The sequence below is a fragment of the Musa acuminata genome, chromosome BXJ1-8, assembly GCF_036884655.1.
Source record: "Musa acuminata AAA Group cultivar baxijiao chromosome BXJ1-8, Cavendish_Baxijiao_AAA, whole genome shotgun sequence".
NCBI classification, from domain to species: Eukaryota; Viridiplantae; Streptophyta; class Magnoliopsida; order Zingiberales; family Musaceae; genus Musa; species Musa acuminata.
Genome location: NC_088334.1, coordinates 36,183,925 through 36,195,302, shown reverse-complemented (window position 1 = coordinate 36,195,302; position 11,378 = coordinate 36,183,925). Strand labels below are relative to the sequence as shown.

General features: G+C 37.3%; 1 protein-coding gene across 2 annotated transcripts; it reads left to right on the top strand.

The window, feature by feature from the left end:
• Positions 1 to 3,507: 3,507 nt before the first annotated feature.
• Positions 3,508 to 5,101, top strand: LOC135589077 (uncharacterized). 2 transcript variants are annotated; one of them, XM_065081383.1, is made up of 4 exons: positions 3,508 to 3,625; positions 3,975 to 4,161; positions 4,239 to 4,302; positions 4,490 to 5,101. In XM_065081383.1, exons 2-4 carry the CDS (start codon positions 4,013 to 4,015, stop codon positions 4,769 to 4,771), a joined length of 495 nt encoding a protein of 164 aa, XP_064937455.1. In that variant the 5' UTR covers positions 3,508 to 3,625; positions 3,975 to 4,012; the 3' UTR covers positions 4,772 to 5,101. The 2 variants fall into 2 exon arrangements, with proteins under 2 accessions (XP_064937455.1, XP_064937456.1); XM_065081384.1 differs by having other exon boundaries at positions 3,621 to 3,761.
• The last annotated feature ends 6,277 nt before the right edge of the window (positions 5,102 to 11,378 follow it).

Here is an 11,378-nt window from a genome sequence, read left to right as displayed (position 1 = left end):
TTCAAAATTCGAAAAACATTTTCCAAGAACTCTTAAACTATTGACGACATCCGTGAAACGGGTGTACATGTCGCCTATAGTCTCGCTTGGTTGCATTCGAAAAAGCTCAAAATCATGCAATAAAATGTTAACTTTCGAGTCTTTGACTCTACTAGTTTCCTCATGCGTGATTTCAAGTGTTCGCCAAATGTCAAAAGCCGTTTCGCACGTAGAAATCCGATTGAACTCATTTTTGTCCAAAGCACAAAATAAGACATTCATAGCCTTTGCGTTTAAAGAAAAATACTTCTTCTCCAAATCCGACTATTCGTTCATCGGTTTAGAGGGAAGTTGAAAACTGTTTTCAACGATATTCCATAAATCCAAATTTATAGAAATGAAGAAAACTCTCATTCGAGTTTTCCAATAAGTGTAGTCTGTCCCATTGAACATCGGTGGACGTGTAATAGAATGGCCCTCTTGGTTTCCGGCGTATGTCATATCTCTTGGGTTTCAATACGTTTGAGAGTTAACCCCGCTCTGATACCAATTGTTAGGATCAAGAGCACTAAGAGGGGGGGGGGGGGGGTGAATTAGTGCAGCGGAAAACCTTCTACAATAAAAATCGTGTTCGTTCGATAAAAGTGATTTCGGTAGGTAAGCCGATTCGTAAATCACTTTAACTTTTGAATAAGCAAGATGCAGCAAAGATATAAGTGCAGTTTGCAGTTATTGTTCAAATCAGATAGTAGGCGCAAACTGAAATATGATATTCGTACGAAAAAACTAATTTACGTCTAAATGATGATTCGTAAATCACTTGATTAAGCGAGATGCAGTTAAAGTAAGGATATAAAGGCAGTTTGCAGTTATGATAGAAATCAAAACGTAAACGCAAACTGAAATATGATGATCGTACGATAAAACTGATTTACGTCTAAACGCCGATTCGGAAAGTGCAAAGCTTGAAACCCGATCGTATATGCGCAAAAAGCAGTAAGCTTTTGAGGAGATTTACAGTAAGAATAAGATGCTCAAAGTAAATGCAAACCGAGATTTAGAGTGGTTCGGTCAATCTTGACCTACTCCACTTTTGGCTTCCTCCACCGACGAGGTCACCGACGTCAACTAGAGGCCTTCCTTCAATAGGCGAAGGCCAACCACCTTTTTACAATTTCACTCCTTTTGACGGGCTTAGGAGACAACCCTTACATAATTTTCTCTCCTCTCTTTAAAGATCAGAACTTGGAAGAAAAGAGGGAGAAGAACTTTTGGCCTTTACAACAATTTTGAGCTCTAAAAATCACAGAACAGGATCAGGATTTCGGTGTATATTCAGTGCCCTTTCAGTGCTGAATGGGTGGGGTATTTATAAGCCCCAACCAAGTTTGAATTTGGAGCTCAAAACTATCAATTCCCGAAATTCTGGGATCTGGCGGTTGCACCTCTTGACTGAGGCGGTTGCACCGCTTGGTAGAGCTCGAAGATTGAGTCTCTGGGCGGTGCCACCTCCTGTCAGGGGTGGTTGCACCTCCTACCAGAGCTCGAAGACCGAGCTCAGGCGGTGCCACCGCCTGACTGAGGCGGTTACACCTCCTGCCAGAGCTCGAAGACCGAGCTCAAGCGGTGCCACCTCCTGTCAAGGGAGGTTGCACCACCTAGTCTCGCTCGAAGACTAAGCCCAGGCGGTGCCACCTCCTGGCTGGGACGGTTGCACTGCCCAGTCTCGCTCGGAGACTTAGCCCAGGCGGTGCCACCTCTTGGCTTGGGCGGTTCAACCGCCTAGCAGAAATCAGGGTCCGAATGGGTTGATCCATTCGGCTCAATTTGGATTTTTCAGGGGCCCAATTGCCCCAAGATTAAGTTAATGGGATCACCTCCTATTTCCAACTTAATCATTGTGCTAACTACGATATTTCCTAAGACATTTACTACAACTTGCTCCGGTGCATCAATCGCTTCTTCCGACAAGCTTCCGACAAACTTCCGTCGATCATCCGATGAACCCTCGGCGATGCTCCTATGAACTTCCGGCAAACTCCTGGACTTGCGATGATCCACTTGACGAGTTCCGACGAGCTTCTTTGGCAAGCTCATGATCATTGTTCCCGCAGGAGCTCCGACGACTGTTCGAACTTCCGTCGAACTCTCGAACTCCCGACGTGATCATTGTCTTAACTCCGACGCAACTCCTGCTGCATGTCTTTCGTCCATCGTAGTTAATCCTGCACACTTAAAATAAAACTTCGATTGAGACAATTAATCCTAAGCAATTAACCAAGTTGTCTGGCATGTCATTGGTCCCTCGACGCTTCGTCCTCTCCTACAGCCTATTGTCCAATCGGTCAGTTGACTCCGCAACTCCGATATCCTTGGCACAATGCCCACTCTTCTTGGCCCGATGCCCGAGTCCACGGCCCGAAGCCTTCTGTCGATACGTCGACCAATCCACCGACCCGTCATCCAATCTTCTGACATGTTCCTCCGGCACAACATGATTTTCCTACTTTAATTGTCTCATCCTGATCGAAGCATCCTGCGTCACTCAAAATGTAGATTAAATCATAAACATATATCAAGTAGTTTTATCATCAAAATACGAGATTCAACAATAATTTCTTATAATTTTTCTTCAACCAATTCATTTTTCAAAGACATCACAACCATAATCATCTTTATCACAATAAATAAGTCATTCAAGTATGTGAAAAGAGTCTTAAAACATAATTTATTTAGTAAATAATTTTTATGAAAACTTAATATCTCACATAATATTTGTCCATCAATTTCAGTAGGAATAAAATCCTCCTTATAATGAGATTGTTAAAATTAAAAATATTATTTTTTGCAATCGATGAACCAATATAATAATAAAATAAACTATAACACATTGGATTCATGAAATTTTGATAGACATCAATATACTTACTTGATGCTTTTTCTCTTCTTGATTCAAGAAAAAAAAAAGAAAAAAAAAAAAGAGATGGACAGAAAGAATGACAACAAGCAAACGTGTAGAAGAAAAGGAGAAGAGAAGAAAGAAGGAGGACAAGAAGATAACGACAAAGGAGAAACTTTTTGTTTCTTCGTCGAGATCGACACTCATACTACGACAACAATCAATTTACTGGATACTATACTAATCACTTTGTAAGTATCCGGTAACAGAGTTGAAATATTAAACCAGCAGTGAACCATCTTTAACTTCAACTGTTGAATAAAGTTTTACGATCCAAAAGTCACTCTTTTAGGTGAAAAAACAATCCTTAACTATTTAGAAGTAAAAAGGTAAAAATACTTCATCAATGCATATTGTTGTTGCTACATTTTTTAGGCATTCCCTCATAAAAAGTCAAAGTTAGTTAAAGAATGTTTTTCAAAGATTCACTCTAAAAATAATAAATCAAAAATAAATAAATAAAACCACGTTGTATTTTTTAATAAATAATAAAATAAATTAAAAACTTTTCATTTTTTAAATTAAAAAATTAATGACCCCTCTCTCTCTCTCTCTCTCTGTTATTCTCATCCATTCTCCCTGCTATAAATGTCCCCCAATTCGCCTCATCTCCTCCGCCCTCTCCACCTACTTTTACCTCTTTTGATTCCCATCCGTTTACGCTCGCGCTAGCGTGGGGCGGATAAGGTGAATAGATCTGTTTCTTTTTCCCACTTCCGCCTTACTGATTTCTCCTTTCTTCGTTTTCTTGTACCTCTTCTTTGGTTTCGAGCGGCCGCGAGCTCTTCTTTCTAGGGATTTGAGTCATTTGGTCCATTTCATGGTATACAGCCGCTGTTGCTCAAACAAAGATCGATTTTTTTGGCTTTTTCTTTCTCAGATTTGAAGAACTTCCGCGCCGCTTTGAACTTTGATTTTGTGGTTGCTTTCTTCCGATTGAGATTTTCTTTGAAACGCACAGAAATCTTGATTTGATGCTTCAGCGACGAGATTTGTGAGGATTGAAGGAAATCTTTGTGTGTTTGTCCGTCTACAGGCGTCGCGATCGCTGATCTTGAAGAGATCGGTGCAACAATGAACGCTTTCGCTGCCGCCTGCGATGAGATGAGGCCAGCCTTCCCCGTCGCGGATAGGAAGACCCCTGTCTTCTGCCCCAAGCCGCGCCGGCTCAGCCCGCTTGCCGGCATCGCTGAACCGGCCCGACCTCCCCGTTGGCATTCGAGGTATGTCTCTCCTCTCTTCTCCCATCTGATTCCTCGATCCTCTTTAACTGTCTGATACCATCTCTCTCCTCTTTCAGTCATCAAGCAGATTTCTTGGATTCGAAGGCCGGGGCGGATCTGTTAGACATATTTCTCGCAAAGGTGATACTTCCTCTTTCATTTTGCTTTCGATTCGTGTCATATTTCGATTTACGGAGAAGAACAGCCAACAAAGTTGTTCCTTTTCGATTCGTCGGATCCAAATTGCTGTGTCTGTCAGTGATCGTCTTTGTTTCCACCTCTTTATGAGGATAACATGGGAGATTTAATATGAATGTTCTGCGTGCAGGGTGGAGAAGAAGATCAAGTAGCTTCGTCGCCGCCATTCTTCTGCGGCTCGCCGCCAAGCCGTGCGGCCAACCCGGTCGTCCACGACGCACGGTTCGGGGAAGACGGCATGCCGGCATCCTTCGTCCCTTTACCACTAACCCAATCCGGCCCACCCATCTCCCCCAAGCAAGGCTGCGCTCATGCCAAGTTCGGCCTCTTGCCGGCGGCCGTGCGGATCGAGGGTTTTGATTGCCTCAGCCGCGACCGCCGGAGCTGCAGCGGCATCACTGCTGTGGCCTAAGCTTTCTTTTGGGGGGGGCTCATAAGAGGAAGAGAGAGAGAAAGAGAGAGAGATTAACAAGTCAGAAACATAGCTAAACAGATGGGGGATAGATAGATTCAAAGCGAAGCTTTTGAGGTAATATGGAAGGCCTTATAGCGTTCTTTGTAACTGTACATTTTCCCATGTCTCTGTAAATTGAAGTCATCATATCTGTAGATATGTAGCGAGTGTGGAGACAGAGAGAAGGGAGGTTATGTTTTGATGTGTTCTTTTTTGACCTCCGAGTCTATGGAATGTGTAAATACTCATCGTGTGCAAGATCAAGATGTGTTGGAAGCACTTAATTCATCCTATGCGTCTTATGCCTTTTGTGGCCGGCTTAGATTTGGTGTGTTGTGTTGTGGAATCAAGGATCTATTACTTTGGAATCAAAACACTAAGTCATCTCTCTCTCTCTCTCTCTCTCTCTCTCTCTCTCTCTATATATATATATATATATATATATATATATATATATATATATATATATATATATATATATATATATATATATATATATATATATATATATATATATATATATATATATATATATATATATATATATATATATATATATATATATAATTAGTCTTGAGACATATTTTAAATTAGACATTAAAATTAGATAAAAATGATCATCATAACAATGTAAACTTACTAGACTTTATTTCAATCATCTATTTTTAATTTTGAATATAATTTAAATAAAGGATTTTTGTTTTGAATATCTAACTCATTTGAGTGATCTGATTCAATAGATAATTGATACTTATCAATGTCTTAAAAGGAAAGTAAAAAAAAAAAAGATAAAAAGGGGAGACGATAAAAGAGGAGGACTAGAAAAAAAGAAAGGAGATAAGGGGAAGCATCATAGAAAGAAAGAAAATGAAATGTGTCCGTAAGAGAAAAATGCCGACAAATGAGGGAGTTGTAAAAGCTGTTTAGAGTATCTATGATGAGAAATGGTGCCATAAGCCCTAATGGAGGACAGCATCACATGTTTTAATAGTTATTTAGGGTTTTTTAATTTAATATTTGGATCATATTGGTTCACTTCTGTATTTATACGTATAGTTCATTTCAAATTATATCATTTTGAGTGGTACAATGATCATTAGTTCAAATATGCTCATAAGTTTAGTAGATTAAGTCATGATGATATTTCCATTTATTTCTTTCTCTGAATATTCTACTTTTATTTCATAATAAAAATAATAATAATGTAGCCATGAGTTTGAATGTTATGAGAGTTTGTATGTTATGGTGACCTCAATATGGACCATAAGAGATGATGGGCTACGATGTTTATGATTCTCTTAATGGACTCTATAATTGAAATCGGAGCCTATATGGATCGGTTGAAAGATGTTACGGTCCATTAGAATTCCATCCCAACTCACAAATATTATTTTTAATATTTGGTTGGAATCCATTCATTTTTGAACTAATTTAAAATTTGGATGCCTCAAACCAATTAACCAAATCTATGGATCAAACCAAAGTAAAAAACAGAAAGAACAAATTTGTAGTGATTTGAAATTTGATGGATCAAACCCATCAACCGAATCTATGGATCAAACCAAAACAAAAAATTGAAAAGGGTACAATTTTAAAAAAGTTGAAATAAGAAGACGGTGAATTATAGAAAAATAATAATAACTTTTCGAACTTTTCTTGGAAAGTGTATCTCACTTTCACGACTCCCTAATATCAATTTTTTTATTTAATACTTAGAATATTCATAAACATCTTTTTATTTATTTATTTATTTATTGACTTAGTTCATAGGGATGAACTTACAGAGTTTTTTACATTATGTTTTCAATAATACCATAAAACACTATAACATGATACATAAATATTAAGATATAGTATTTTCTGGTATTATTAGAAATACCATAAATATTGTATTTTTATAAAAAATTTATAAAAATAATACTATGTTATAATATTTTTATTATATTATAAACTTTTTACTATTATTAAAAATATTATAGTATAGTTTAAAAATATTATAATTATATTGATTCATCTTTTATTAAAAAAAAACACAATTAGAAAATTGACGTATTAGATAAAAAAAAAAATGCTATCAGTAATTCGTTCTTAAACTTTACTTTTTTTCTTTTCGTTAAGTTTCTGCTGCCTCAGCAGACTTAATTTATTGCTGAGGTGGGCCCATCGGAGACTTGACGAAAGAATATGCGTGAGCATTTGAGCGCATTGCGCGATTATTTATTACTATGTTAGAGGCGGCGGTTAAGCGTTGGAGTCAGTGCCGCTGCCAAACGGGAATAGAGTCATGATTGGAATCAGGGATTCGGGGTGGGGTCCAGCGGAGATGATGTCGTGGGTGTGTGGGAGCCTCTGTTCGGTACGGGGCATAGGAACGGCCAATTAATATCTATGGGGATGCAGCCACCGCCCCATGTGAGCGCGCGTACCTTCACGACGCAAACGGGTCAAGATAATTAATATATCCCAAATCCGTCGCGAAATATTTCCTTTTAAACAAATCCAAGTCATGGTTATTAATCCTAATTTACTTCTCATATTAATTTTAATTTAGTAATTAACTCAAGTATCTTTTTTATAAACACAAAAAAAATTATTAATTAAAATTATTTAAATAATCTGTTATTATATTACAAAATTAGATTAACTCGATTCATATGGATTATCCAAAAATCAATTAAGTTAATTGGTTCATTCGAATTTTTCAAAACATATGACCCTATCAGTAAATGTATCGTTCAAAGTCCTCACAAAAGAAGATTATGTGTGATTTGGTACATACATGTCATGCACTAAAACATGCCATGGGTGGTGGATCTGACCACTATCACTATGAATCACTACCGCTGCACGTTCATCCTTTTTCCTCCTTCCTATTCTAATGAATTCTTCTCTTTACAATAACTTCTTTGACTCTCGATTGGGGGCCTTTATTGATTCGGGACAATTACCTCATTTTTTACAGTCCTTTCAATTTAAGATGAACAAAGATAGATTGAATGAATTACATCTCATTGCTAAGAAGTCAGTATAATTCAAAATTTTAGTTAATTTAATTTTTTGGATTAAAATTGGTATTAGCGTGCGTATTTTATATATCAAAACATAATTTTTGACTTCATATATATTTTTTTATAAAGAATATATATTTTTTTTAATTTTTTTATAAGACAAAACAAACTAATCAAAATAATTATAATAATAAATAAAGATAATATATACGGCAAGACCTTCTTTTTTTTTCCTGTATATTCCTTCCACAAGTCAAACGTCACCCGTCGCAATTTGGTGATAATCATAAATTGCCTGTTCTTTCACTAACATCATAATCGTATTATAAGACTAAATTAATTTTTCGTAACTAATAAAATATTAAAATGTTTTATTGATAAGAGAAACAGCATATTAAATTCGTTCACATGAAATGCGCAACACGTCATGTCAATTAAAGAGAGAGGACACATCAAAAATAATAAAAAGAGTCGGTGTCATGCAGTTTTGATTACCGGCGATCAAGTCCAAGCGATCAGTTGCCGCTTAGGACTAAGGAAGGAAGGGGTAAGCGGGGAGTAACCTCACCGTAGCGGTCCGACGACCGACTCCCTCCGGCTCCGGGTTCGCGTTGAGGTCGAGGCATCGCCGCGGCGCCGCGTCCTTCTGCTCCCTCTTCTCCCCGGCCGCGGCCGCATCCGACGCGCAAGCGTCAGCAGTGGCTCCGCCTTTCTTGGTCGCGTCGGCACCGAAAAAGTCCTCCCACGCGAACGCCGGGCTCCACTTGGGGCCCGGTCGGGCGTCGCGCATCCGGCGGAGGATGGCGAAGAACTCCTCGACCTCGTCGTCGGTCACATGGGAATCGCCCCCCGTCGCAGCGCGCGGGTTGGACGGGCGGCGGTAGTCCTCGTCGCCGCGTCGCCTGCGTTTGGAAGAGTCGTCCATGGAGCGGGAGACCGCACGGCTTCGCTCTTCTCCCTCACCGCTCGCCCTTTTAATAAGAGTCGAAGGAAAAGAACACCGCTCTCTCTCTCTCTCTCTCTCGTGCGTGTGATGTACAATGTGATGACGCCATATTACTTGTGATCTTCGCGTCACCGGATGGTAAAGATTAGAGTCACCAAAGAAGCTTAGTAGGTAGGTCAAGAAGGTCTTCTTCATAGGTGCGAATCTTAAAGACCGCACTGTACAACGTTGCCAAGTGAAGGACAGAATCACTGCCGCATAATACAAGGCCCGTGTTATGGTTGAGGTAACCATAGCATTATAGAGACAGACCCCTTGTACTGTCCAAAGCTTAATTTCTCTCCTATTTCATAATTTATATCCATTTTTACACCCTTGACATAAATGTTACAACAATCTACCTTTGATTTCGAGTACCGGAATCGCATTTGGCAATATCGAGCTAACAATCAAACTTGGCATTAATAATAACCAAACTAATGATTAATATATATTTTTTTACATTAAAATCAAATAAAGATCATCAGAATTTACTCGTGGTAAGGGAGGAAGATGTTCACCGACACCAATTTGGACGATTTGTATTAACTGAATATTTCATTATATTAATATTTATTTAATTATGATGTCTGATTGACTATTATTTATGACCAAATAAAATATGATGTTTTAGCATAACCTATTCCCCACAATTAATGTCATTTATTCTCATCGGACACCACAAGCCACCATAGAAGAAGAGTAGCTATGCTACTCTACCAAGAAACCTCAAGATAATTCTCAATCCTCTAAATAAAACCTTCAAATATCTCTCTATTTTTATATTGAATTAAGAACATCCTTGACTACTCTTCTTGTATGACTCTTTGCCCAATTCGACTATTCCATGACAGTGAAGTTTAAGATGAGTTTTGATCTAAAGCAAACAACCTGAGTTGGCTCTGAATTGTAATTCATTAGACATAATAGAAAATTTTAATTTTTAATTTAAATTTATTATTCTTCAAGTAACTGATAAATTAAATGTATTAAATTATATTTTTCTTTTTTATATATCACGAATTACCACAACCAAATAGTCCTTTGTACTAATCAAGTCTTGTGTCTTCTTCGATTGTTTGCGATTCTTGTGTCTTCATTGCAACAATTATTTATAGACAAGTCTGAAGTCGTCACCACTTTGATGGATGGAAACAGCAATTGTTTCGAGGAGGACTTGCAATGCATGCTGCATGCCTTGGGCTTCTTCGCCTAATCAAAGACCCATTACGTAAGCTGCAGGGATTGCTTGTAAAGCTGTATATCCTAACTTCAATGTTTCTTCTTCTTTAAATGATATATATATTATTTATCTATCGTCCAATGTTTTAAGCTGTGATATGTATATTGTCCCCCCCACTTCTCGTCCTAATAATGTCACGCGTTTTAGGTTGCATGTCACCACCGGCTTCACCCTCGTTAGACAGCTAGGACATGATTGATGTTGCCATTTATCGGCATTCGCAAGGGTAAACATCAACCTCTTTCCTCGCCCAAGGTTAAGTGTGCATGCTATGAAGATTATAATTATCTTTTGGAGCAATATTAAGGATTAGTGATAAAGTGTTCCATCACTAAAAATTCTAATGTAAACTTTAGTGACGAAATAAGTATGAATATGATATGATAAGATTATTTTATCCTAGTTTAAGATGTGTCTATAAATAAGCATAGTATCTGTAAGATGTGTAAATCAATTGGATTTAGAGTATCAATGTTTAGAGTGTTAGAAATTACTGAAGCCAACTTGTGTTTCTAAATCGTTATAATAGAAACACAATAAAACTAATGCGGAAATGAAATAGCATAACTCCAGTCATCGTCGTCAAGAATTTCTGCAGAGGTTTATTCTTGAACTTTGGTACTTCTCGGCTCAGAACTCTCGCCTTATATGGTGTAGGAAAGCCTTTCGCTTCAAAGAGATGATAGAGCCCAGTGACCAAAATCCTCATATATATAGATGTTCTCTCATCAAGAATATTTATTATCACCAAATCATAACGTTCAAGAATTAATTCAAATTTGTAACGTTTGGACCATAATGAAGAATTTTAATGATATTAAATATTTAATTTAATAATAACGGTTTCATGTTTAAAGAATAAAAAACTGAAATCATTTAAACCATAATTAATGAAGAAATTCATGATAATGAATTATGAATCTTAATTATAACAGTTATATTATTATTAAATTAAATATTTAATAATAATGGTTACATTCTCCCACTTGGTCCATATGTTTATTTTAATAATTTGAATTAATTTTTCTTGAACAACTTTCTTAAGAAATAAATACACGAATCATAGCGATAAGTCCTCTAAGAACGAGTATTATCATCCATGTATCACGATGTATTTAGTTTCTTAATCTTAATATGGTAATATTACTTAATGAATAAACCTTATGTTTATTCTTGGTCCAGTAACAATATATTTTCTCAAAATAATGTGCACATGAATGAGAAAATTACATAATATATAAGAGTTTCAATATCATTACAAAGTGGAACCAAGTCCCATTTTCTCTACATGATCCTTGAATTTCAGAGGTGGCATGCCTTTAGTCAAAG

Bases quoted from the DNA above. Each gene is read 5' to 3' on its own strand.
- LOC135589077 (XM_065081383.1), top strand. From the start codon at position 4,013: ATGAACGCTTTCGCTGCCGCCTGCGATGAGATGAGGCCAGCCTTCCCC. The intron at 4,162-4,238 runs GTATGTCTCTCC...CTCCTCTTTCAG, and splicing joins CCTCCCCGTTGGCATTCGAG to TCATCAAGCAGATTTCTTGG. The intron at 4,303-4,489 runs GTGATACTTCCT...TTCTGCGTGCAG, and splicing joins TAGACATATTTCTCGCAAAG to GGTGGAGAAGAAGATCAAGT.